The 27143-nt window shown below is 38.7% G+C and overlaps 1 protein-coding gene across 4 annotated transcripts in view; it reads left to right on the top strand.

The window, feature by feature from the left end:
- The window catches only part of RPS6KA3 (ribosomal protein S6 kinase A3), a 116410-nt gene that overhangs the window by 84692 nt on the left and 4575 nt on the right, over positions 1-27143 (top strand). For all 4 annotated transcript variants that reach the window (XM_079764843.1, XM_079764841.1, XM_079764842.1 and 1 more), the window contains 11 exons: positions 2550-2638; positions 2824-2888; positions 2965-3067; positions 5580-5704; positions 7575-7700; positions 12227-12316; positions 15366-15524; positions 17495-17656; positions 21242-21318; positions 21807-21924; positions 26800-26940. In XM_079764843.1, the coding sequence (XP_079620969.1) occupies positions 2550-2638; positions 2824-2888; positions 2965-3067; positions 5580-5704; positions 7575-7700; positions 12227-12316; positions 15366-15524; positions 17495-17656; positions 21242-21318; positions 21807-21924; positions 26800-26940 (1255 nt within the window). The remainder of the gene's footprint in view (positions 1-2549; positions 2639-2823; positions 2889-2964; positions 3068-5579; positions 5705-7574; positions 7701-12226; positions 12317-15365; positions 15525-17494; positions 17657-21241; positions 21319-21806; positions 21925-26799; positions 26941-27143) is intronic.

The raw sequence follows: 27143 nt of genomic DNA, 5'->3' as shown, positions 1-27143 counted from the left end.
ATCAGTGTGATTCAGCCAATTGCATTCGTTATTTTTGATGCCCAAATTGTCCTTATTCTGATCACTTTTAAATGTTCTTGTTACTCAGGGTTTCATCTCTAATACGATTTTTTGCCCCTCTGTGTGCTCACTTTCCTGTCTTTCCTTGTAACTACTTTCAGCATTTTAATTACTCCCAAATCACACTTTCTTACCTTAACTTACCAGACACCAGACCTATATTTTAATTTATTTCCTTGCCTTGTTCTCCCAAAATATATGACATGCGTGACTTAACATTTTTATCTCTATTTGCTGTACTTTTCCTCTTGTAGTCCCAATTAGTAACATTTCCATGCAGCCAGAAACCTGGAAATCATTTTTTATTCCTTTCTTGCATATGCAGGTATTCACCAAATTTGCTGTCAGGAATATTTTCGTGTCTTAGCCTTTGCTTTGCATTGAACTGCTTATAGTTTTTATACCATGGTGATCTCCCACCCACACTATTGGGCCAAAGCTCCTAAATAGAATGTCTGTTACCTACCAGTGCTTCCCACTCCAGATAATTTTATACTACCCTTGGAGTTACCTTCTTGAAAATAAATCTGGTCATGTTAGTCCACTGTTTAAAGACCACTGCTGTATCCCTATTACCTAATATGGAAATGTTTCCCCAAATTTGTTCAACAAAACCCTAACTCTATAAGATGTTAATGCATATTCTCTGAGAAAGAGTTGTTAGAAACAAATGTTTAGAAAAATACTGATTTTTTTTTTTTACTCTAGATGTCTCAGCCTTTTATATGTAATGTATTAAATTCTATGGTTTCAGCAGGGGGGTATAATAGATAGCATTCCACAAACTCATTGGATCATGAAAATGTTTTATTGTTAACTATCTAGAGAGATTAATGCTATTCAGTAAAATGTTGGAGAAACACTAGCCAAATGAATAAATTCTCAACTTTTAAATTGCATTGAAGACCTTTCACAATCTCTTGTGCAAAGTTCGATATTCCCTACTGTTCCCTTAGCATTCTTTCCATATGTCCTTCTGGATTTGTCTCTTAAAATTACCAGGATTATCTATATCCATTTTCCCTTTCAATGGTGGTTGTGTCCAATGACTTGGGTTTTTATGTTAGTGATCAGAATAAGGACAATTTGGGCATCAAAAATAACGAGTAACTACCCGTCGGAGGCTGTCTTTATCTCTGTACCCTCAGCACTAAGCAGGGTCTAGCACATAGTAGCTCATAGTAGCTGAATAATAAATGGATCTATTTCTGAAATAGAAATTTCTCTGCTAGCCATTTTCTCCAACTGTTAGTATTTTCATACTTATAGGATCATTGGTTTCCATAATTTGTAGGCTGGAGAAAAGAATATAATTATATATTAGAGTTGAAACAGACCTTCAAGCTCATCCAGGCCAGTGGTTTTCAGACCTTGTGCTACAAACTCAGATATTCCACAAACCCTTTTCCCACCAGCTCCTCTTCCCTGCATGGCTATTAAAGGGAATGAGAGAGAAAAATAAACGTAAGAAGCACATGTTCTTTTAGCAGTTTTAAATATTGGATTTCTTAAATTCCTTTTGAAAAAGGGTTTCAAGGGTACAGTTTGAAAACCATTGATCTAATATCCCATCTACTTGCTTATGAAGAAGTGGTAACAGACCCAAGGGGATTGGCTTTCCCAAGGTCACAAAGTTCTTAGAAAAGAGCCAGAACTAGGACTCAGATGATCTTACTCTCACAATAGTGCTTTTTGTAAAATTCTGAAAAATGAAAAAGTTCATTAGGGCATTATGGACTAAAATTATTATGTGTTCACACCAAAACTTTATACACAAATGTTCTTAGCAACTTTATAGTAGCCCAAAACTGGACACAATCCAGGTATGCTTTAACAGATAAATAGATAAGCAAAATGTGGTACATCCATGCTATAGAATACTATTACTTAGCAATAAAAAGGAATGAACTATCAGTATACACAATAACTTGGATACATCTGAAGGGAATTCATGCTGAGTAAAAAATAAAGCTTACCTACTATATGATCCCATTTACATAACATTCTTAAAATGACAAAATTATAGAAATGGAGAATAGCTTAGTGGTTTCCAGTAGTTAGGAATTCGGGAAGGAGGAATGTGGGTGCGGTTATGAAGGTGCAACATGAGGGATCCTGGTGGTGATGAACTGGTCAGTATTTTTACTGTAGTGGTGGATATAAGACCCTTTATTTGTGATAGAACTAAACACACATACACACACACACACACAAACACACACACACACACAAAATGCAATTAAAACTGGAGATATCTGAATGAGATCAGTGGATTGTATCAATGTCAATATCGTAGTTATGAGAGTATGCTATAGTTTTGTAAGATGTTACCCTTAGGGAAAACTTGGTAAAGGGTACACATGATCTCTCTCTCTATTGTTTCTTACAACTGAGTATGAATCCACAATTATCTTAAAATTTTTAATTTTAAAAATAAAATATAGATACCTCCAAAAAATAAAATGTTATTATGTGGATTTATTATTTAGAGCTAAACTTGGGATGCCACAGTTTTTGAGTCCTGAAGCCCAGAGTCTTTTACGAATGCTTTTCAAACGAAATCCTGCAAACAGATTAGGTAAAACTTTTATTTTGTGTCTTTTGTGTGTTTGTTGGGATTTGGTTTGGGGGAAGGGGAGGCTGATATTTTTTGTTGTGGGATTATGAACTATTAGGACAAATATTGAAAGTGAAGACTAAATAAATAATATTCCTCCTTGAAATAAAATTACCATTTAATCAAAACTGGTTAATTTTTGATAGGTGCAGGACCAGATGGAGTGGAAGAAATTAAAAGACATTTATTTTTCTCAACAATAGATTGGAATGTAAGTATAGAATGAAAACTTACTTGAATTATTTTTTATAATTAACACATGTCTAAGTCTCTCTTTTTTCCTTCAGAAACTATACAGAAGAGAAATTCATCCACCTTTTAAACCTGCAACTGGCAGGCCTGAAGATACGTTCTATTTTGATCCTGAGTTTACTGCAAAAACTCCCAAAGGTAAGAAGAAAACATGAAAACCCAAATATAAGACACTATATTTTTAATTTGTTTAGAATTTGTTTTTATTGATTTTTAGAGAGAGGGGTAGGGAGAGGATAGAGAGATAGAAACATTGATGAGAGAGAAACATCATTGATTGGCTACCTCCTGCACACCTCCTACTGGGGATTGAGCCAGCAATCCAAGAATGTACACTAACCAGAGTCGAACTGGCAACCTCCTGGTGCATGAGTCAATGCTCAACCACTGAGCCACACTGGTCGGGCAATAATGTTTTTCTTGTTCAATCAGGAAAACTTTTCCAGTTTAATTTTTATGCTATCCTCATGTCTCCCATTCATATCCCAGCCTTGCCACAATCTATAATAATAAAAGCGTAATATGCTAATTAGACCGGATGTCCTTCCCCACGACCTACCGGATGAAGCCAGGGGTATGAGGGAAGCCCAGGTCCCGGGTGCCAGAGGGAAGCCGGTGCCGGCAGTGGGGGAAGGAAGGCCTACTCTTGCACGAATTTCGTGCATCAGGCCTCTAGTAACTAAATAATTAGGAAATCCTTTACAGCATTTTAAAGCAGTTCAGATCCTTGTAAAATCTTGTAGCAAATTATATTGTGCCTTAAACTTTGATTCTATTTATATGGAAAAACTATTTGTGTGTTTATTTTCTTATAGCTATTTTTATATGAACTACTCTTTAGTATAAATAGTTCTCTTTAAAATTCTAATATTAGCCCTAACCGGTTTGGCTCAGTGGATAGAGCGTTGGCCTGCAGACTAAAGGGTCCCAGGTTCGATTCCAGTCAAGGGCATGAACCTTGGTTGTGGGCACATCCCCAGTGGGGAGTGTGCAGGAGGCAGCTGATCGATGTTTCTAACTCTCTATCCCTCTCCCTTCCTCTCTGTAAAAAATCAATAAAATATATATTTTTTTAAAAAAAATTTTTAAATAAAATAAAATTATAATATTAGGTGATAGTCTGGAAGTACTTGTAAAGTTCAAATCCCAAACATAACTTAAACTTTATATAAGGATTGATAACTTCAAAATGAATCATATCCTGAATCATGCTTTATTATAGAAATAATCTTAGAAATGATCATCTGTATTTCATTAATTAGCATATGTTTATATATAATGATGTGTTTTTGCACTCTAATACTCTCTAATTTAGTTGTACTGGACCCCAGGTTTATCATTGACAAGTAAATAAATAGAAAGTGTACTTACATATATTTTCCATAGAATACTTGTACATCACTCAAACCTTGCTATAAAGCTTTCCAGACAAAATCTTCACAATCTACATTGAGCATTGATGGGTGTTTATTCTTTTTACAACATGGTCTTAGAAATTTGGATTAATGTATGAACAAAATTTTAGCAAATACCTGGATAGTGATATGCATAGAGTTGACATGTAGTGGTCTTTTACTTTGCTTTCTCAATACAATTTGTCCTGGTAGAGGAAAAAAATCTCAGAATAGAGCAGTTCTATATTGGATTCTGCCCAGATAGGTTATCTTAGCAAAAGTCTTCAGTATAATAATTGGTTTAAAATTCACTAAACAATATATATATTGCTGATGTATATATCAAGCTGATGTTCAAAAAGACCTTTATACAGAACTGATGTTTAATTAGATTTACCTATTTATTTTTTGCTTGCCCTTAGCCTTTAGAGTATGTTTATAAATATTAGTATGCTTAATTGTGTGTTTATACTTATGTCTTTAAAATGAACACTAGCTATACTGTAAAAACATTTTTCTACTTTTATTAATGCCAGTAGATTCCAATAAATAATTTGAAAGCAATACATGTTGTGTCATAAATATATTTTAAGGATTGCATACCATGATTATCCTAGAAATTACTTTTGATCCTTAAATATATATAATAATTTTTAACTTATAGTTTAGATTTTTAGATTCTAACATTATGCATTGAGACCACTGAACTGAATTCTTTTCTCCTAAATTATCTGTAGGTCACCCTTGCATCCCCCCTAACCAGGAGCCATAGTATTGGTAGGTTACCATTTACGGCTGCACCATCCAATATGGTAGCCAATACCCACATGTGGTTATTTAAACTTAAGTTAATTAAAATTAAAATTTTTGTAACCACATTTCAGATGCTCAGTAGCTGCATGTGGCTAGTGGCTACCATTTTGGACAGCACAGATAAAGAAAATGTTCATCACTGCAGGCAATTCTATGGGACAGTGCTAATTTAGAATAGCATTAGCCCAGTAATTCATCGATTTATTATATTCTTAAATGAATTAGCTACTTTCTGGACTCTGTGGGAATATGATATTAGAGTTATGATGGCAATAAGCCATCAAGGTAGATCTGGTACAGTGCCTCCCTGGGTTATCCTGAAAGTACTAGGTGCCTGAGATGTAGAATTCCAGAAAAAGTGTGAAAGGTTATAATGTGGACAATTCTTCCCTTAATTGCCTTTCAAAATAATCACCTTCTTGGTAATTTATTATTCTTTTCAGATTCACCTGGCATTCCACCTAGTGCTAATGCACATCAGCTTTTTCGGGGTTTTAGTTTTGTTGCTATTACCTCAGATGACGAAAGCCAAGCTATGCAGACAGTTGGTGTGCATTCAATTGTTCAGGTGAGTGAATGTATAAGAAATTTAAGTTTGAAATGTAAGATATAGTTCATGGTATGAATAATTAGCATAGATTTTATCTGCTGACTTAAGTGAGCAGCTTAAAATACATATTATATCATTGACGTTACTCTTAGAAGTTTCTTTCATATGCCTTTGAAAAGATTGCACGCACCAGAATCCTGAATACTTGTCTGACTTGAAAGTAGAATTCTAAGAGAGTTGAGATAAATATCACCATCTTGTCTCTCCCCTATCCTGTGCCTCAAAATGTTTATCAGGCCTAGTTTGTTTCAACCTCTGCCTCTATCAGGTCAGCTATGATGAACTGAGGTCTCCTGGTTCCCTGATTGCCTTAGAAGAGGGGTCAGCAGACTTTTTCTATAAAGAGCCAGATGATAAATACTTGAGGCTTTGTAGACTATATGATCTCTGTTGTAACTACTCAGCTCTGCCATTGCAGCACAAAAGCAGCCATCGACAATACAAAAATGAATGCGCATCTCTGTGTTCCAATAAAACTTTATTTAGAAAAACTAATAGTGAACCAGATTTGACCCACAGTACATAGTTTGCCAACCTCTGTCATAGAAACATTTAAGAAATCAAAATGAACTTAAATCTTAAGTCTGCTAAGTTTTGTGTCCTTGTTCTTTTGGAGCCCCCATTGTCATTATGCAGAAGTGGTTATGGGTACTGTCTTAGGGTGCCTCCCATCTCATTATCCCATATGATTATCAGAGCTGGAGAAAAATGTAAAAACCACAGAAGCAGGTTTCTAGATATGTAGGTGTGTTTGTAACAGGAGACTGAACTGTTAAATTAAATGTTATTAGAGGACACAAGTACAAAACATTAGATTTATTTCTTCTTATTCTAGTATCGTGGAAAGATAAATTTAATTCAACTTCATAGTCGTAGAGGGAATTGTTTTGAGGATGTAATTAGTGCTTGAATTTGCTTGATAATTAAGTTCCTTTTGCTCTAAAGTTTATTTTATGAGTCAGTCATGTTGCTTTCTCCACTTTCTAGAAAACCAATTTAAATAGTGGTTTTTGAACAAAGTTCCTGTTAAAATAGTCTGTCTCTTTTACTGTGACAACCATGTGGTGTATGGCAAGTTTTAAAGAGATAACTTCTGTACCTAACATAGAAATTGCAAACATATTCTATAGAATTCAACTTTTAACTTATATGAAACTCATAGGCATGGGGGTGGGAGGATCTATCACTATAGCTCAGGACAGCAGAACTTCCTTCAGTGTGTTTATGGGACCAGTAATTTACTGTTCATCATCCTTCATGTTATTAGTCCTTAACCCATGAATGGCTTCTCTAGCAGAAGTTGTATTGAAGCTATGACTTGAGGGTGGAGAAAGGAAGGTATGGCTACAGATAGTCCAAATGATGATAATAAGTATCACCTTCAAATAACGTTATTTAATCCTCACCATTACCCTCTGAGAAAACACAAGTTCAAGATTACACAACCTACAAGTGGTACATCTGAGACAAAAATACAGATGTTCAATCCAGGTATCAAACTTCTCCCTGTTTGCAAATGTACTTGGTGCTCAGTCACAGGCGAGGCTGTCAGCCCATCAAGTAGTTCTGCATTTTCTGTTGTACATATTTAATTTATTTAATTTAACTTAAGCTTTTTTAAAAGGCCTATTTCATGCTGCACATTTTATTGTAGACACTTCTAAAATATACAGTTGTGGAAGAATAAATGATGTAGATTGGTTTTTATTTTTACTAATATTCATATATAGTTAACATCAATAATTCATGTTGAGTAATATATTCCCCTATTATGAAATGTACCAAAGTCAGTACAGAACTCTTTGTCAATTTATAATCGTGTTTGTAGCAGTTGCACAGGAACAGTATTCAGTTTACTGATGGATATGAAGTGAAAGAAGATATTGGAGTTGGCTCCTACTCCGTTTGCAAGAGATGTATACATAAAGCCACAAACATGGAGTTTGCAGTAAAGGTTAGTGTTTTTAGATTTAAAATGCAACTTTAATAGTTTTTATTCATGCATGTCAGTACCAGTTAAACATTATGCTCTTCTTCTTTGGTAAATGTGCCTTTTGTTATAAAAAGGCAAAGTTACTTCAAATATCTGGCTAGTGATTATCAGGGAACCATCCATTACAGTGGATTCCCCTGTGAGCTAAAAAGGTAAGGTAGCGTACATCCAGTTTGCTTGGGGCAGTATTAGTTTACACTGACCTGATTTTTTGTAGCATCCCTTTTGCTTTCAGAAGCCTCCCATTTTATAGTCAAGGTGTCAGGGAATTCCTCAAGATTTTATACCAAATGTATGTTTCCATTTTTCTAGCAACAGTATTCATACCATTCTTCACATTTAACCTTTTGCACTCGGATGTCGAGTGTGACTCGACACGGTTAGCATTAAATCCCGAGTAGAATAAAGGAATCGAGAAAAAAGCAAGCGAGTGCAAAGGGTTAAAAGGATCTGTGAACCAATCTATATATATATATATATATATATATATATATATAAAAGGCTAATATATATCTATTTATATATATATATAAAAAAGGCTAATATGCAAAGTGTCCCCTCGGGAGTTTGACCAGAAAACTGGGAGTTCAATCACTCGCTATGACATACGCTGACCACCAGGGGGCGGTGCGGAACGAAGGAAAGCCCTGGCCAGCAGCTGGCAGCCGGAAAGCCCTGATTGGCCCTGATAGCCGGCCAGGCCTACGGACCCTACCCGTGCACGAATTTCGTGCACCGGACCTCTAGTAAAAGAATAAGAACCACTAACATTAAATTTATTATCATTAGCTATTTTAATTTCATCAGGTGTTCTAAGGCAGCAAGATTTTCCCAAGTCAAAACTAGGACACATGGCTCTATGATAAAGTTTGAGTTGCAAACCTTTAGTTGAAAGTGAAAAAATATCAATCAAGTCTCTGCCTTTTCACTTATTGGAATGGTAGCCTCTGCTCTCCCATTGCAAGCAATTCAAGTAATGTCTAAAGCTTTCAACTTACCTGCAAGTTTAGAAATAGTCTGTAAGTATGGGCAGCTCCTGTTTAGTTAGTGGAAGAGTGGCATTATTGGGATGACTTCCATCCACCCATCTATTTATCTAAATATATAGTACTAGAGGCCTGGTGCATGACATTCATGCACTGGAGGGAGGGGTCCCTCAGCCCAGCCTGCACCCTCTCACAGTCAGGGACCCCTTGGAGGATGTCCGCCTGCCATGGAGGTGGGAGAGGCTCCCACCACCGCCTCTGAGCTCGCCACCAGTGAGCCAGGCGCAGGACTTCTAGCTGAGAGGCGCTCCCCCTGTGGGAGTGCACTGACCATGAGGGGGCAGCTCCTGCGCTGAGCGTCTGCCCCCTGGTGGTCAGTGTGCGTCATTGCAACCAGTTGTTCTGCCATTTGGTCAATTTGCATATTAGCCTTTTATTATATAGGATGATTTCATATGTAAAAATGAAAATGAATGTGTTTTATATCACTAGAGGCCCAATGCATGAAATTTATGCAAGGGGTTCGGCCCCCCGCCACTGCAGCGGCAGCCTCGGCCTCAGCCCCCGGCTGCCAGGGCCTCTGCCACCTCTGCCTCAGACCCTGCCCACCCGCCTCGGCTTCATCTGGAAGGACGTCCAGTCTAATTAGCATATTACACTTTTATTATTATAGACTAGTGGCCCAGTGCACGAAATTTGTGCGCAGGGGAGGGGGAATGTCCCTCAGCCCGGCCTGCACCCTCTCCAATCTGGAATCCCTCAGGGGGTGTCCTACTCTCTTGCCCCAACTGTCCCCCCTTGCCAGCCTTATCCCTGTGGGATTGGGCCTAAACTGGCAGTCGGGATATCCCTCTCACAATCCGGGACTGCTGGCTTCTAACTGCTTGCCTGCCTGCCTTATTGCCACTAACCACGCTGCCTTCTGGCCTGCTCGCCCTCCAACTGCCCCACCACTGGCCTTCTCACCCCCAACTGCCCCCCCCTTGCCAGCCTGATCACCCCCAACTGCCCTCCCCTCTTGGCCTAACCGCCCCTAACCGCCTCTGCCTCGGCCCCGCCACCATGGCTTTGTCTGGAAGGACGTCCAGGAAGGTCTCCCAGAAGGTCTCCCAGTCTAATTAGCATATTACCCTTTTATTAGAGGTAATAGATAGAGGCCTGTTGCACAGGTGGGGGCCGGCTGGTCTGTCCTGAAGGGGGTCCTGGATCAGGGTGGGGGTCCCCTTGGGGGATGGGACCAGCCTGGGCGAGGGGCTGAGGGCCATTTGCAGGCTGGCCACACCCCCATCGGGTTGAGGGTCCCCACTGGGTGGCGTGGCCAGCTTGGGCGAGGGGCTGAAGGCCATTTGCAGATGGGGTGAGGGTCCCCACTGGGGGCATGGCCAGCCTGGGCGAGGGGCTGAGGGCCGTTTGGGGCAGTTTGCAGGCTGGCCAAACCCCCTGCTTTGTCCAGAAGGCCTCCAGGTCTCCCAGTCTAATTAGCATATTACTCTTTTATTAGTATAGATAGCAAATATCTGAGAAGACATATACACGCAAAAATTATTATTTACTATTCTAAACTTGTATCTAATTGCTTTAAAAAGACATCATTGTCCATAAGGCTTTCTGTCAGCTATAAAGATAAACCAGAAATACATTTTAATTTGCTCGTATACTCATTGCTCACAATGAAATTTGGGGCACATAGAAATTTTCAAATTACATGAAAGGAGATACAGTGAATAATGTACTTTGTAGACAGTTTAAGGATGTACCTTGCCTCCATAAACACATCAGAAAAAAGCAAAAAATGTCCTGACGCCCCCTTTGAATTACAGAAACTAGTAGCTGTATACTAAAACCTTAAAACTATTTGTGGATTATTGTGACTTAAATTAGAATCATAAAACCAATCCCAGCACAACTTGATTCTACTGAAATTACTACAAAGCTAAGATCCACAAGCATAAGTATGGATTTAATGTGACCTGGGCTCAGATTAGCAGATCAGAATGTTGCCAAAAATAACACTTCCAGTGTGTTCTGGTTCTCAGAAGACAAACCCCAGATCTTATCCCTTGAATTAGCATGTCTATTCCATATACCTTTCCTCTTAATCATCCATTTGCCTAATTCCACACTATTATTTACAATTGATTGCAATGGACACCTATATGCCTGTCTTCCCTGTTTTCCAACTACAGAACTGTTTTACAACTAAGTCCATTTCAAATAGCACATTTAGCTCATGTTGAGAGTTGCAAGCTAGGTTGCTAGAGCATTTGGGTATTTATTGCATACGTTAGTTACTTTGCAGTTTTAAAATTGAAAATAAGCTGGGTGTGAAGAGAGCAGAGCGCCTGAAGAGTGGCTCCTCTGTGTATAACACATCCAAAAGCAACTTGGGCTTACTCTTTACAGGTGGCAGGATACTATGGCCTTCTTGTAACATTACGCCCGATACATGAAAAAAAAAAGAAAGAAAATAAGGTCACAAAATTTATTTCCGACTGCCTTTTGAATGAAATGAAAGCAAACCTTATTTAAATGCAATATTAGTTTACATTAAAACATTAAGAGAAGTATTTTTAAGAAGCAGCCAACATAAAAGGGTTGCAAAGCTACATTAGTATTTTAAAGGGCTTTATTATAATAATTAAACTTGATTCTAGCCAAGTAAAATTCTAGGTGTGGTTTTCTGCTTAGCTTTCTGCCTAGCTTCAAAAATAATCTTGCTGTACTGAACCGTTAATTAATTTTTTATAAGTAGCTTACAACTAATGAGATATTCCATTGAAGCATTTTATTAAAGGAAGGAAAGTTAATTCAATACACAGATGCTAGTAGTGCTGATATATATATGTCGCTATGTCTCCCAAAAATGTATACACACTTTGAATAATTATAAAAGCAGTGTTTGTACTTCAACTTCATTTTTAAACTTCCAGTAGCATTTTAGGATACATTTCCTTTGTTCAAAACGTAGTCTGGCTGAAAAGAAAGAAACATCAATTGCGCTATCAGCTGTTAAAGTGTGTATACATGTTTTGGGGGCACCCTGTATATATTGCTCTTAAGTATCTGTGTTGACAGGACTTAGAAGTTGACTGAGTTTCCCAAAGTTTAATATGTTTAAGGATGAAAGAAAAATGTTAACTGTGTTCTTGGTACCTTTTCTTGAAGCTTTTGAGTTTTAGTAAGTCCTAACTTACTGCACACTTAAACTGGAGAGACCTGGTGGAAATGTGATTCTTGGCATAGAATTTACTTTACAGCTTTGTCATCTACATCAAGACTGGGTTTTGAATTTTGATTAGACAGTCTGGCCAGGTATTTGAGTAAAACTGATGTGTGTGTGTGTGTGTGTGTGTGTGTGTGTGTATATATATATATATATATATATATATATATATATATATAGTGTTTACATAAGATGCTACCCATCGTCTGTAGCTGTAAATACTTAAGGTTTATAACTGTAGAGTTCATGAGATTTTGTAATTATTATTTGCCTTTTAGATTATTGATAAAAGCAAGAGAGACCCAACAGAGGAAATTGAAATTCTTCTTCGTTATGGACAGCATCCAAACATTATTACTCTAAAGGATGTAAGTAGATTCTTTAATGTAGAAATTTGAATCGGTTGTCTAACTTGAATCTGGATTATTTACAGAAATCATGTGGTAGATAAATAACTGAATATAGTAAGCAAAAAAAAAAACAGATTGCAGCACAACATATATAGCATAATTTTAGTTATTAAGAAAAATACATTTATATAGTTAATGTTTCTACTTTTACGATAAAAAGAAAAGTTTTATTGACATTATTGGTTTTAATATCTGCATTTACTGGAACATTTGAGTATTCATTAATGTTCAAGATTGACTAGTATCACACACTCCATGGATTCCCCAAACTGTCTTTCACAGTACTGCCAGAGAGAGCTGCACTCATATCTAACCATGTTACTTTCCTGCCTACAGTTCATACCCTTCATCACCTCTGGTCCCTGCCTTCCTCCATCCATAGTAGTTTGCACACTTCCTCACACACCCTATGCTCCAGCCATGCTGCAGCATATCCAAATTTTTGAACATGCCTCATTTTCTCGTGCTGCCCTGTCTTTGAATTTATGGTTCCCTCAGTTGAAAACACCATCTTCTTCCTTTACTTGGCTAACAACTGCACATCTAAGACTTTGCTAAAGCATTACTTCTCCCAGGAAGCCTGCCCTGCCCATTACCACCCCCAGGACAAATGAAACATCCCTTCCCTGCTACCAATGACTTTTTTTTATTGATTTCAGAAAGGAAGGGAGAGGGAGAGAAAGATAGAAACATCAATGGTGAAAGAGAATCATTTTTCAGCTGCCTCCTGCATGCCCCCTACTAGTCCTGGAGATCAAGCCCACAACCTGGGCATGTTCCCCTGACTGGAATCGAACCCAGGACCCCTCAGTCTACAGGCCAACGCTCTATCCACTGAGCCAAACTGGCTAGGGCCCTGTTACCTATGACTTTTATCATAACAGAGCTCTTGGCAAAGGATGTGGATTCCCCCAGGCAGCATTAAGTCCTCTCTTGCTGATGGTAGTCATATAGGCTCAAAGGCCATATCTGATTGTTGTAGACCAGATGTCACGTGGCCAGCTGAGCCAGAGGACTTCTGAGGAACCTTTCACCTTTCACCTGTGAGATTTTGTGAATTCCAAACTTTCTCCTCCCTTCTCCTTCCGAACCAAAACTCCAGTTTCCTCAGAATAATTTTTCACTGCTCATTGTTAGAAGGGGAGTGTTAACTTAGTTTCATTAAAATGTGAAGCTGTTTGCCCTGGCTGGAGTTTTTCAGTGGTTAGAGTGGCAGCCTGCACACCGAAGGATCACGGGTTTGATTCCTGATCAAGGGCACGTCCCTGGGTTGCAGGTTTGCTCCCTGTCCTCTGGTCAGGGCACATGCTGGAGATAACCAGTCATTGTATCTCTCTCACATCAATGTTTCTCTCTCTCTCTCTCTCTCTCTCTCTCTCTCTCTCCTCTCTCTCTCTCTCTCTCTCTCTCTCTCTCTCTCTCTCTCTCTCTCTCTTTCTCATTCTGTCCTACCCTCCCTCCCTTCCATTCTCTTTGAAAAGCAATGGAAAACATATCTTCTGGTAAAGAATAACAAAACAAAAAATTTTGCCTGGCTGGTGTGGCTCAGTGATTGAGTGTTGACCTATGACCCAGGAGGTCAAGGTTCAATTTCCAGTCAGGGCACATGCCTGGGTTTCGGGCTCAATCTCCATTGGGGGCATGCAAGAGGCAGCCAACCAATGATTCTCATCTTTGATGTTTCTATCTCTCCGATCCCTTCCTCTCTCTGAAATCGATAAAAAAAAAAGTATAGATAGATAGATAGATAGATAGATAGATAGATAGATAGATAGATGATAAATAAAATGTGAAACTGTTTAACCTAAGTGACTTTTTAATTACTGTAACCTCTAAGAATCCAACCAAGTAAATTAAAAAGGAAGTATAAAAGATACTTTCATCTTTGCTTTGGAAACTCCCTAAGCTGTCATCATTTTTTTTAAATCCTCACCCCCAAGGATATGTTTTTTTATTGATTTGTTTTTTAGAGAGAGAGAAAGGGGGTGCAGAAAGAAACATCAGTGTAAGAGAGAAACATCTATCAGTTGCTACCCATGAGCCTGTAACAGGGATGGAACCCGCAACCTAAATATGTGCCCTGACCAGGATACAAACCCACAACCTTTTGACATGCAGGATCATGCTCCAACTGAGCCACCCGGCCAAGATGTTGTCATTATTTTTTACATCTTTGCTCCTTCCCTCATTTCAAATTCCAAAGTCTCTAAAATTATCCTCTCTTTTATTACAGCATCTCCAACATTTTTAAAATTCTTATATCTATGTCTATTTCTCCCTCCTGGAATAAAAATTTTGAGTGCAAGTACCTTGTTTTTTTCCATATTTAGGGCCCCAGTACCTGGTACCTCTTTTGAGGCTAAATAAAGGTATGCAGTAACTCTGTGGTGAAGGGGAAATAAAAGGGGCGGAAGTTTAATAAAGGGGTTATTTCAGTTCAGGATTGCTTGGAATATAAATCCGAAATTATAGAGAGCATTCAGTTTCTACATTAGGAGTAAAATTGTGTGCTTCTGGATAGTTGGCTGGAATTTCTCTTTGCTATGTAATCTTCCTACTAAATTTTCAATTTAACCCAAACCAGAATAATTCATTGTACTGTGTATATAAATATAGAATGTGTGCACTTGCAGAAGTTCCAGGAAAACCACAGAAGTATGTCTTTGTAGCAGTCCCTGCCCTCACCAGGAGATAGAAAGATCAAGAGGAATAAACCCTAAGTGCAAAAATTCAGTGCCCCTTTGTATACAATGTCCATAGTTACTTTTATTTCCATGAATTAAGTTTCATAGAAGGAAATTACAGGTTATTTTTCTGACATTCAATCTCATCAATTCCTATTTTAATAGTCTGTGTATAAAACTACAAGATTTATATCTTCCATTGGTTGTGATAAGTAAAATTTTCCTTGAATATAAGGTAAGTTTTAATTTTTTTTAATATGCAAAACTTTGTTCTGAGCAAAGCTTCAAATAATTTTTTTACATTTTGGTGTTGAATTTTATAGGTATATGATGATGGAAAATATGTGTACGTAGTGACAGAACTTATGAAAGGAGGTGAATTGCTGGATAAAATTCTTAGACAGAAATTTTTCTCTGAACGAGAGGCCAGTGCTGTCCTGTTTACTATAACCAAAACTGTTGAATATCTTCATGCTCAAGGGGTAAGTCTTTTTAATGTCTTAAGTGCATAAATATTATAGATATATATAAATATATGTGTATGTATACACACTTAAGTATACACACATAAATACCTTTTTCCTTTTCTTCATCTTTGAGCTAAAATTACAAAGGTAGAAGTTACTTTATCCATGTAATGGAAAATAACTATTAACTTAATTATCCTACTATTTTCCCCATTAAGCTTGAAGTGATACTTTGACATCCTAGCTTGTTTATATTAAATTCTTACACATCCAAACAAAATGTGGATGAGATCTTCTAAACTAGAAGACATAGCATCATTTTGCTAGGCCACTCTGTATTCTTGAGAACTGGGCCCATTTCACATTTAGAAACAGAATCAGAGAATCGTGAGTTGTATTCAAATGGATGAGGCCAAATAGTCACCTGGCTTCTGGCTGGTGGATGCTGTCCTCATTCCTTCCTGCAGGTTATCAGTAAATAGCATAAAAATCATGTTTGTAAAAGAAGGGAAATTGGTGCGGGGGGGGGGGGGACAAGGGCAAAGGAGAAAATGAGGGGAGAGAGAGAGGAAAAGATAACAGAAGTGAAGAGGAATTAGAAGCAAGAAAAAAAATAAGAGATTACTTCTTAAGGAGTATATTTTCTTTTTTAATATATTTTTATGGATTTCAGAGAGGAAGGGAGAGGAAAAGAGAGATAGAAACATCAATGATGAGAGAAGAAGCATCAATCAGCTGCCCCACACATACACTCCTATCAGGGATCGAGCCTGCAACCCAGGCATGTGCCCTGACCAGGAACTGAAGCTGTGACCTCCTGGTTCATAAGACAACTGCCAAGCCACATTGAGGAGTTTACTTTCACTACTTATTCTCATTGTGTTTGTCTTTGCCCCCTAGAAGTGAACACTTGGACTGTTTTGATTTAATACTAGAACCTCTTGACTTCTAGCTGGTCAAAAGTCACCTAGTACTATAGCCAGAAATTAGTAAAATTTGATGTTCCTTGAAGAATTTATGACTTTTCCGTCATCTAAGTCTTCTAAGTTCTTGGCGGTAAGAAGTTATTAAAATGATCTGGAGAAGTCATGTTCAGGATGTTAGGAACTAAAACTGAGGTCATTGATCAGAATATAGACTTGGAATTTGATGATGGAAGAAACACGTAAGTCTAAATGGGAGTGTCAGAGAGGCTTATAAAAAAAGAAGTATTCAAGTAGGTGATTAAAGGAGGAAAATAATACAAAACTTTAAAGGAATGTTATCTGTGTGTGTGTGTGTGTGTGTGTGTGTGACATTGTGGCATGGATAGCAAATAGGGAATACATTAAGTCTGAATTTTTTTTTTCCTTTTTACTCTTGAACCCTATGCCTGATCCATTGAGCCTGTCAGCACAAGTTTGTTGTGTACAACCATTGTACATGCTGTTCCCTCTATTTAGAATGACTGTTCTCCACTGGTCTGACTTGTTTGTTCTGTTCTAAAGAACTTAAATCAGATGTTACATTCTCTAGAGACCTTCCCTGACCTCCCTAGTTATGCCCCATCTCTTACCTGTTTATTATCTGCCTCCCCACTACTGTGTAAGCTCCTAGCATGTAAAGGCAAGAATGTATGGGTCTTCTTTACCATAATATGTGCAACTCCTTATATAATACCCTGACATATGATAGGCACTCAATAAATATTTGTTTCATGAATGAATAACCTGGAGACAGATATTATTGCTACTTGGATTTCTCCTTAACCCACTTACTCAATTGGACAAAGAGGGGGAGATAAATACTACTCTTTCTTCCTTCTCTCTTTGCTCTAGTTCTGTGTTAGAGTTACACTTACATTATCAGCATTTTATAATGTTGGGATAATTTAAAGGCCAGCACTCATTATCTTGTTAAGTGTAGTGCCTGACAGTTTTGAATAAAAAATTTTCTATAATGGAAATGTATTGTAAATGTACCTCTTTACTTTGTATTTCATTTAGGTGGTTCACAGAGACTTAAAACCTAGCAACATTCTTTATGTGGATGAATCTGGCAATCCAGAATCTATTCGAATTTGTGATTTTGGCTTTGCCAAACAGCTAAGAGCAGAAAACGGTCTTCTCATGACACCTTGTTATACTGCAAATTTTGTTGCACCAGAGGTAATTATGAAATAGTTTGCTTACAGTATTTTAGTATATTTAAAAATTCATTTTCTGTATTTAATATAGAATAATTAATAGTTGTTTAATTGAAGACTTACCGAACAAATAATTAGAATAAAATAGCAACCCTTTTTCTTCTGTTGATAGTTTATTCTGTCATCAGTTTGCTGCTACCTATAATCCTCTTCCTGCCCTGACTTCTGTTTTTCTGTATCCATAGCTGTCTCTCATCACTTTTGTGCTTATTGGTGCATGGAACTAAATAGAAACTCACTTATTTTACACCTTTCCTAATATATTTCTAATTCCCTGGTTTTGTCACTATCTTCTGCATCTCCAAGGCTAAAACATCATACATGGTCTCTTCTTGTTCTTAGCTACATAACTAGTTACCATTTCTTATCCCCTGAAACCAGTTCAGGGTTCTTCTGTTCACAGAACTGCCACCCTAGCCCCTGCTTCCCTCACCACCCCTCAGGTGACTGCCTTAGCCTCGGTACACATTGCTCCCTCTTGTCATTCTGCCATCATTCCACAAGAGAGCTGCAAAGCTACTGAAGTCTTCTTCAAGCACTACTTTGATCAAGCTGCTTCTTTTCTTAAGAAATTGTAGTTCCCCATTGCAGTAAATCTAAAATCCACTGCTTTGCCCTCAAAATTTCTTATCTTTATCACTGCGTAAAAAAAAAAAATGTAACTATGAACAAGATAATAGAAAATAATAGTAAATCTTAATATAGGGCTTATGTGCCAGGCACATATATTAACTGATTTTATCCTCACAACATGTAGTTTCATTCTCATTATAACTGTGAGGTGAGTACTGTTATCAGCATTTTATAGGAAGCCAGGTACACAGTGAGAGGGTTGTGTAATTTGCTTGAGGTCAGGTCTACATTTGAGCCCAGGCCATTTGCCATGCAGTGATATTACATATTGGTGTCCAAGCAAGGCCACTTAATCTAGCCATCTTGTTTTTCCTTGTGTTTCCTACTGCATGCAAGCAGTCTACTTCTAGAAATCACCCTGTAGCTGTTATACCTGAGCTTATTGGAATGTTTTTTGCTTCAAAACCTACCTCCAAATTCATCTTCAGGATATTGTCCATGATTAAACTCTCCTTAGACTTGATCTTTTAATTCTTTGTCTCCTATTCTCCATTTTGTCATCCAAGTTAAAACTTTGAAATCTTCCGGAAAGCCTCCCTATCATTTTTCTACATCCAGTCTGTTACCAAATCCTTTCCATTTTGTTTTCTCAATATTTCAGACCTTTTTCCCTTACTCTATATATCCAACCTCTACTAGTGGAAGTCCTCATAGCCTTTCACTTAGTTTGCTACAAATTGCTTCCTTTCGGATCGCCTTGTACCCAGTCTTTCTTCTTGCCAGCATTTCCTCTATACCTTGAGTTGTTTCTGGTATACACATCTCCTTATTTTATTTTCCTGTTTAATGCTTAAATGACATCTGATTGCCTACAGAAAAAAATCTAAATTCCTTAGCAACCCGTGTATAAAATCCCTTCAGTCTCTCTAGTATTCCCTACCTGGAGATCTGGCCATAGAGAACTGTTGCCAACTATACTCTGCTCTCTTGCCTCTGCCCTTTGAGTGTCCTCTGTCCTCCCCCACCTCCTCTTTTTGCCTCCTGAATTCTTACTTACAGGCACAGTACAAGCAGGCTGCCCCCTAGCCTTTCTTCTTTCCTCATATCAAGAATGAATTGTTTCCTCATCTTTATACCCATAGCACTTTAGACATATTTGTATGATATTTATCATGTTGAATTGTTAACTACATAACAGGGTCGGGCAAAAGTAGGTTATAGTTGTGAGTACATGAAACAGAGTTTATTCTTGTATTATTATTTATTAATTACTAGAGGCCCGGTACACGAAATTCGTGCATATGGGGGGGGGGTGCGGGGTGTCCCTCAGCCCGGCCTGCACCCTCTCCAACCTGGGACCCCTCGAAGGATGTCCTACTGCCGGTTTACAGGGATCGGGCCTAAACCGGCAGTCAGACATCCCTCTCGCAATCTGGGACTGCTGGCTCCTAACCGCTCCCCTGCCTGATTGCCCCTAACCACTCTGCCTGCCGGCCTGCTCGCCCCCAATTGCCCCCCACCGCCAGCCTGCTCACCCCCAAATGCCCCCCCCCCACCAGCCTGATCACCCCCAACTGCCCCCCTGCTGGCCTGCTCACTCCAAACTGCCCCTCCCCCTGCTGGCCTGCTCACTCCAAACTGCCCCTCCCCCTGCTGGCCTGATCACCCCCAACTGACCCCCACTGATGGCCTGCTCGCCCCCAACTGGCCCCCCTGCTGGTCTGCTCACCCCAACTGCCCCCCCGCTGCCGACCTGATCACCCACAACTGTCGTCCCATCCTGGCCTGATCACCCACAACTGCCCTCCCCTGTTGGTCTCTAACCACCTCTACCTCGGCCCCACCACCATGACTTTGTCCAGAACATCCGGAAGGTCTCCTGGAAGGTCTCCCAGTCTAATTAGTATATTGCCCTTTTATTAGTATAGATAGAGGCCTGGTGCATGGGTGGGGGCCAGCTGGTTTGCACTGAATGGTGTCCCGGATCAGGGTGGGGGTTCCCTTGGGGCAAGGGGCCTGTGGTGGTTTGCAGGCCAGCCATGACCCCATACGAACAAATGTAAGCCTACTTTTGCCCCAGCCTGTATGTTTATTTCCCTTGCCAGATTCTAATTTTCTTAAGGAAGCCAGAATTGTTTTGGATTGTCACAGTTCGTGCCTGATTATAGTTGGTGATTATTAAATGCTTGAGTGAACCAAATTTTAAAATATATATATATATATATATATATATATATATATATATATATATACATACACACACACACACACACACAGTTTCACACTATATCATTTGTGCTGTTATATGTGGTCTTAAAAGTACTGATTTTTTTTAACCATTTCTATAGCCCCATACAAAATATACATTCATTTAAATAAGAAACTTCCCTTCATAGTTCTCTATGTGCCAAGGCAGCATTCAATAAATGTTCATTTAACTTCTCTATATCTATATATATAAAAGTCAAGTGACCGGAACAATGGAACAACCGGAACAACTTCCCACGGCCCCTCCCCCGCATTGGGGCAGGCTGGCCTGACCCCACCTGTGCACAAATTAGTGCACCGGGCCTCTAGTATGTATATGAATTGTTAGTAGTAGAAGGTTCTAGAATAGGATTAATATATTGTCTTGTTTGTTAATCATGTTCTATTGAGGTTTTTCTTTTAATTTACTGATTTTAGAGAAGATAGGGAGGGAGGGAAGAAGAGAGGGAGGGAGAGAGGGAGAGCAAGTGAGAGAGAAAAGAGAAACATTGATTTGTTGTTGTCCTTATTTATGCATTCACAGGTTGTCTCTTGTATGTGCCCTAACCAGAGATTGAACCCCAAAACTTGCTCTAACCAACTGAGCTACCCAGCCAGGGCTTTTCTTACATGTATTGATTTAGGAGATATAATCCCATTCCCATAACCTATCTAAATCTATATAATAAAGAGTGGTGTTTAATACTAATTTTTATACTTTTTTGAGGTTTTGAAACGACAAGGCTATGATGCTGCTTGTGATATATGGAGTCTTGGTGTCCTCCTCTATACAATGCTTACTGGGTAAGTATATATTACATATGTTATAGGCATTTATTCATCAATATTTTGTTTATATTATCTTTATTTTTTAACCTTTGTGGTAATATATTTTTATGGTTTTGTCATTTTATAATAATACAATCTTGTGTGTACTAGTATATAACACATTTACAGCTATATCATTACTAATTTTCTATAATGTACTATTTATTAATGTCTTTGAGGTATTAAATTGATTTTTCCATATCTTTTTTCACTCTTGTTATATCATAAACATGCACTGTTTTAAATATTTTATTCTATAATGTGTCATATCTTAAAGTATTTATGTTTTTTTATATCAAGTCTAATGAATATTTCATAACATACCTTAATCTGGTGCTTTGTGGAGCAAGTATTACATTAATTGAATTACTCAGAGTACTTTTGGCCACTGCAAATAAATATAAAGATTACCATCCAAAAAAGAAATTTTATTAATTAGCATTTTAATTTTTTTTATAAATTAGTTACACTCCATTTGCAAATGGCCCTGATGATACACCAGAGGAAATACTGGCACGCATCGGCAGCGGAAAATTCTCACTCAGTGGTGGTTACTGGAATTCTGTTTCAGATACAGCAAAGGTAATTTTTCATAATTCTTGGTGAGAATAAATAATATCAATTAGAAACTTGTTTATAAAGTAGTATTTTGAAGTGATGTTACCAAATAACTTGAACTCAAAAATGGACCAGTTATTTTGTTTTTTTCCCAAAAGGCATTGTTTTGGCTTTGTTATCTATACATCTAAAGTTACTTCTTGCTGAGGAACATGATAAATAATAATAGTAGTAGTCTTCATGATTTATGTATCTACTCTCTACTTCATGCTGTACTTCACCTAAATTATCCATTTAATCCTCTTAACAACCCTGTAAAATAGGTGGTAGTATCCCCATTTCACAGAAGGAAACCAAGGCCCAGAATTGTAGTGTGAATTTGTCCATAGTTATATACCAGATACATGTGGGTGCTTCAAAGTAAATAGCTGATTCCAAAGCCCTCAACCCCTACAATAACTGTGCCATGTTCTAGTTTTGGTCTATATTATAAAGAACGGGGTCTTATCTTTTTCACAATAAACAGTAGTATAGTTTTATAGTGTCAGCTGGAAATCCATTTGAAAAGTCTCTCACTGGAAGATCTTCCATCCCCTGAATAACACTGACTTGGTTTCCACCTCTACTCTAGTTTCACTCTATTCATTGAAAATTCTCTTTTTTTTCCACTTCAAAATAAGAAAAACATAGAGGAGATGAAAAAGATAAATACTGGTAAAAGTGCTTTGCTGATTTTTCTTAGAGGTGGGACTTGAGTTGATTTGGTTTTATAGCTGCATTTAAAAATGAAATGTTAGCCTTTTCCTTTTTATCAATAAAATTTCTTAAATCAGAAAATTTCATTTTTCTGGGTACTTGTTTCTTTTTTAATCCATGTGTTGAATATCTACAGTGTGCTTAATAAGTGTAGGCTCCAGAGATAAAAGATATGACTCAATTCCTGTTCTCAAGGAGCTCACAGTCTAGTTGGGAAACAGCCAACTAAGTGCTGTTACAATGGTACTAGAGGCCTGGTGCACGAAATTCATGCACAAGGGTGGGGGGGTCCCTCAGCCTGGCCTGCACCCTCTCGCAATCTGGGACCACTGGCTCCTAACCGCTTGCCTGCCTGCCTGCCTCATCGCCCCTAACGGCTCACCTGCCTGCCTCATCGCCCCTAACTACTCACCTGCCTGCCTGATCACCGCTAACCACTTAACTGCCTGCCTCATCACCCCTAACCACTCTGTCTTGGCCCCCACCGCCACGGCTTCGTCCAGAAGGATGTTCAGAAGATCGTTCAGCTGTCCAGTCTAATTAGCATATTATACTTTTATTATTATAGATTACACATAAGGTTTTGCAGTATTTGGGGTGATGAATGATGAGTAAACCAGAACAGTTGTAGTAGGATTTGAGTCAAATGGAAGACAAACTTAGGAGGCAGAATAGTTTCTGGTATATTGGACATAAGAAGCAACAGAGAAACAGATATCAAGCGTGCAGTCCACATTTCCACCTCAGGCAAATAAGCAGTTGGTGGCGTCCTTCACCAAAATGTGGAATACAAAGGAAGTAGTTTTCAGAGGAGTAATGATTGCAGATTTGGACGTTATGAATTTGAAATGCTTCTGTGATGTATAATTAAGAGATATATGTCCACTAGGCCAGCGGTTGCCAACCGGTGGTCCATGGACCACTGGTGATCTGTGAGGTCCGAAAGGTTGGCAACCACTGCACTAGGCAACTGGCTATATGGATGTAGATTTTACCAGAGAAGTCTGGGGTGGGCATTGGATTTAGGAGTTGTCATCATCTGTAGTAGCTAAGCCATGAGCATGAATGAGCTTATCTGAGCAGAGGGATAAGAGCCATGGAAGGGATTCATTTAAAGAAAAAGCTTAGGAGGAGGAGCTATTGAAGGGTAGCAGTAGAAGTGATTCTAAGTGACTTGTCCAAAAGTGCACTGGTTAACACACACATCTGAGTAAAATTATAATAGAGTTGTGTTGTGCTTCTGGGCAGTTTTGCAACCTTTTCTTCATTTAAAGCACATTTGCCCACATTCAGAATTTGGAAAGGGAGTTCCCTAGTTATTTTGCTTTTTATGTATAATTCCATTCATTTATCCCTGTTCTTAGCTGTTAATGATAACTAAAAGTAAGAAACTATAAATATCTAATAGCAGAGGAGTACTTGGAATAGTATCTCCCCGATTCCCAATATCCAGTCAACCAGCAGGTTCTGTCAGTTCTCTCTCTTAACTATCTCAATTCCATCTATATTTCTCCATCTTTTATATCCACTCACCAAAGCTATTATCTCTCACCTGTCTCAAATTGGAGTCTCCAGGCTTGCCCCCTCCGATCCATTTTCCTCCACACTTAGTGAGTGTAATCGCTCTAAAGTACAAACCTGCCTGCATCACTCCTTTGTTTTAAATGATTCATTGCTGCCGAAACCGGTTTGGCTCAGTGGATAGAGCGTCGGCCTGCGGACTGAAGGGTCCCGGGTTCGATTCTGGTCAAGGGCATGTACCTTGGTTGCGGGCACATCCCCAGTGGGGGGTGTGCAGGAGGCAGCTGATCGAACATCATCGATGTTTCTAACTCTCTATCCCTCTCTCTTCCTCTCTGTAAAAAATCAATAAAATATATTTTAAAAAATAAATAAATAAATAAATGATTCATTGCCTCCAGAAAAAGTCCAAATTTGCTAATATGGCTTATAAGGACCTTCACGATCTGGTCCTATTTTACCTCTCCCACTTTATCTGCTGCCATGTTTTCTTTTACGATATATGCTGCAGCCACATCACATTCTTTTCAGTTCCTTAATGTGACGTGTTCTCTCCCACCTGAGGGCTTTCCCTCAAACACACTTTGTTCTACCTCCCTGAAATACTGTTTCTCCCTTCCTTCTCTAATCCAGCTCCTGCCTATCCTTCAGGTCTCACATTTCTCTAAAGGAGTTACTTCAAAGCCACCCTGCCTTGTTCAGGTCAGATCTCTCTTTGTGTCCCTCCAGCTGCACCTCACATTTATTCATCCCATCAAAGTACTTACTCTTTGCTTTGTAATTGATTCCCTCACTGGGCTAAAATCTTGTTGAGGTCACAGTTCCTTTCTGTCTTGTTCACTGTTAAATACCCAACGCCTAGCAGAATGCCTGGCCTTTAATGGGTACTCAATAGATGTATTTTGAATGAAAATGAAACAAGCCCTGGCCGGTGTGGATCAGTTGGTTGAACTTAGTACTATGCACCCGGAGGTCGCTGGTTCAATTCCCAGCCAGGGCACTTGCCTGAGTTGCAAGTTCGATCCCCAGTGGGGGGTGTGCAGTGGACAAACAGTATTTCCTCTCTAAAATCAATAAAAAAACATATTTAAAAAAAAGATAATGAAACAAGTAGTGCATGGCTTTTATAATAAATCACAATTGTGTTATTTTGGAGAGTATAAAACTATATAGCAATTATATGGATCTGTGTTTCAGGCATAGGAAAGCATTTGGCTGGATAGAAAGCATTTGTCTCTGGAAGAGTAGGATTCTGGGCATTTATGTTCTTTTGCTTCTCTGTATTTTTTATTTTTCTATAATGCCCATGAGTTGCTTTTAAAGTAAGAAAAAATATAATTCTGTAATCTTAGGAGGGGCATTTAGAACTCTAATTAAATCAATGTTATTGAATAGTTCCGCTTTTCAGTATTACCAACAGCACACAAAAAAAAGTCTTACGGGGCTAAAAATCACTTAGAAATAAACCTACCAAAATGTGGAAACCTCAGAATATCTAAGGGGAAAAAGGAGCCAAAAAAACACACCAAAAGATACATAAAACATGGTAATTCACCCTTTATAATGCACCAAAATTACTGTCACTCAGAGGAGAGACTTAGGTTTTTGCTATTTTTAAAAAACAAAACAAAATACAGCCCTAGCTGGTTTGGCTCAGTGGATAGAGCATCGGCCTGTGGACTGAAGGGCCTCGGGTTCGATTCTGGCCAAGGGTACATGCCTGGGTTGAAGGCTCAGTCCCCAGTAGGGGGCGTGCAGGAGGCAGCTGATCAATGAATGATTCTCTTTCATCGTTGTTTCTCTCTCTTCCTCTCCCTTCCTCTCTGAAATCAATAAAAATATATTATAAATAAATAAACAAAACACAAATTGTCGTGTTGACCAAATAATTGTTTTTGATACTGGACACTAAACAGGTCTGAGGCCACCTGTCAGTACTTGAACCAAATGAAGCAGAGACAGGGTTGAATCATATATGAGCGTTTATTCTAATAATGCCGACAGTATGGGCAGAGCAGTAGGTCATCCTAAAAATTCTGATCTGCCTTTTTCTGCCAGCTGGCTGGTTATATAGGGAAGATGAGGATAGCTACTTGCAGCTGCCAGTGTATCAGGGAAAAGGGGAGGGAGGGACTGCAGTCTGGCCTTCAGGAGCTCAAAGTCTGATGACAAGGTGGCTAATCTTCTATGATGTTACAAACAGCTCAGCCCCTTCTGGGACCAGAGACTAGTCAACATTCCTGAGAAAACTCCCGGAGGGGGTCAGGGTCTGGGCACAGCAACTAAGTTAAAGCCCTTTCTGTTCTTGGTCTGCTTTTAAATGTTTGTGGGTTTTTTTGCAACATATCCTCCAGTTTCCCAAGGTCTGTAAGAAAACCTCTTATCTATAGTTAGTAAGATGAATAATCATTACGCAACTGTGGTCCTATTCTTATTACATGCCCTTCCCCCTATCATTTTGAGCCCAAAAGGTCTACCTACTACCAGGAAAAAATATTGTCATAGTTAGGAAAATGCTCAACAGTATCTAGTGCTATAAAAGAAAATCAAACAAAAAGGTTTAAGCTTCCTTTATTATTATTATTATTATTATTATTATTATTATCATTATTCCCATTATAGGACCTGGTGTCAAAGATGCTTCATGTGGACCCTCATCAGAGACTGACTGCTGCCCTTGTGCTCAGACACCCTTGGATAGTCCACTGGGACCAACTGCCGCAATACCAACTAAACAGACAGGACGCACCACATCTGGTCAAGGTGAGCAGCCCCATTCAGGCCCTGTTTTCCACGTCCTCTAAGAGAGACTGTGAGTTGCCCTCTCCATGTCGCAGCACCTGCACCGGTCACTGTCCCTCAGCCTGCGTGCAGTTCTCCTGTGGGATTCTCTTACAGTGGGTGATTTAGAAAAGAAAAAGTCAAGCTGTGCCGAAGTGTTGTAATAAATCTAGTTTAAGAAAGAC

The sequence above is a fragment of the Cnephaeus nilssonii genome (assembly GCF_951640355.1).
Source record: "Cnephaeus nilssonii genome assembly, chromosome: X".
Taxonomy (NCBI): Eukaryota; Metazoa; Chordata; class Mammalia; order Chiroptera; family Vespertilionidae; genus Cnephaeus; species Cnephaeus nilssonii.
Note: the sequence above shows the minus strand (reverse complement) of the source record. Positions and strands in the feature narration are given on the sequence as shown.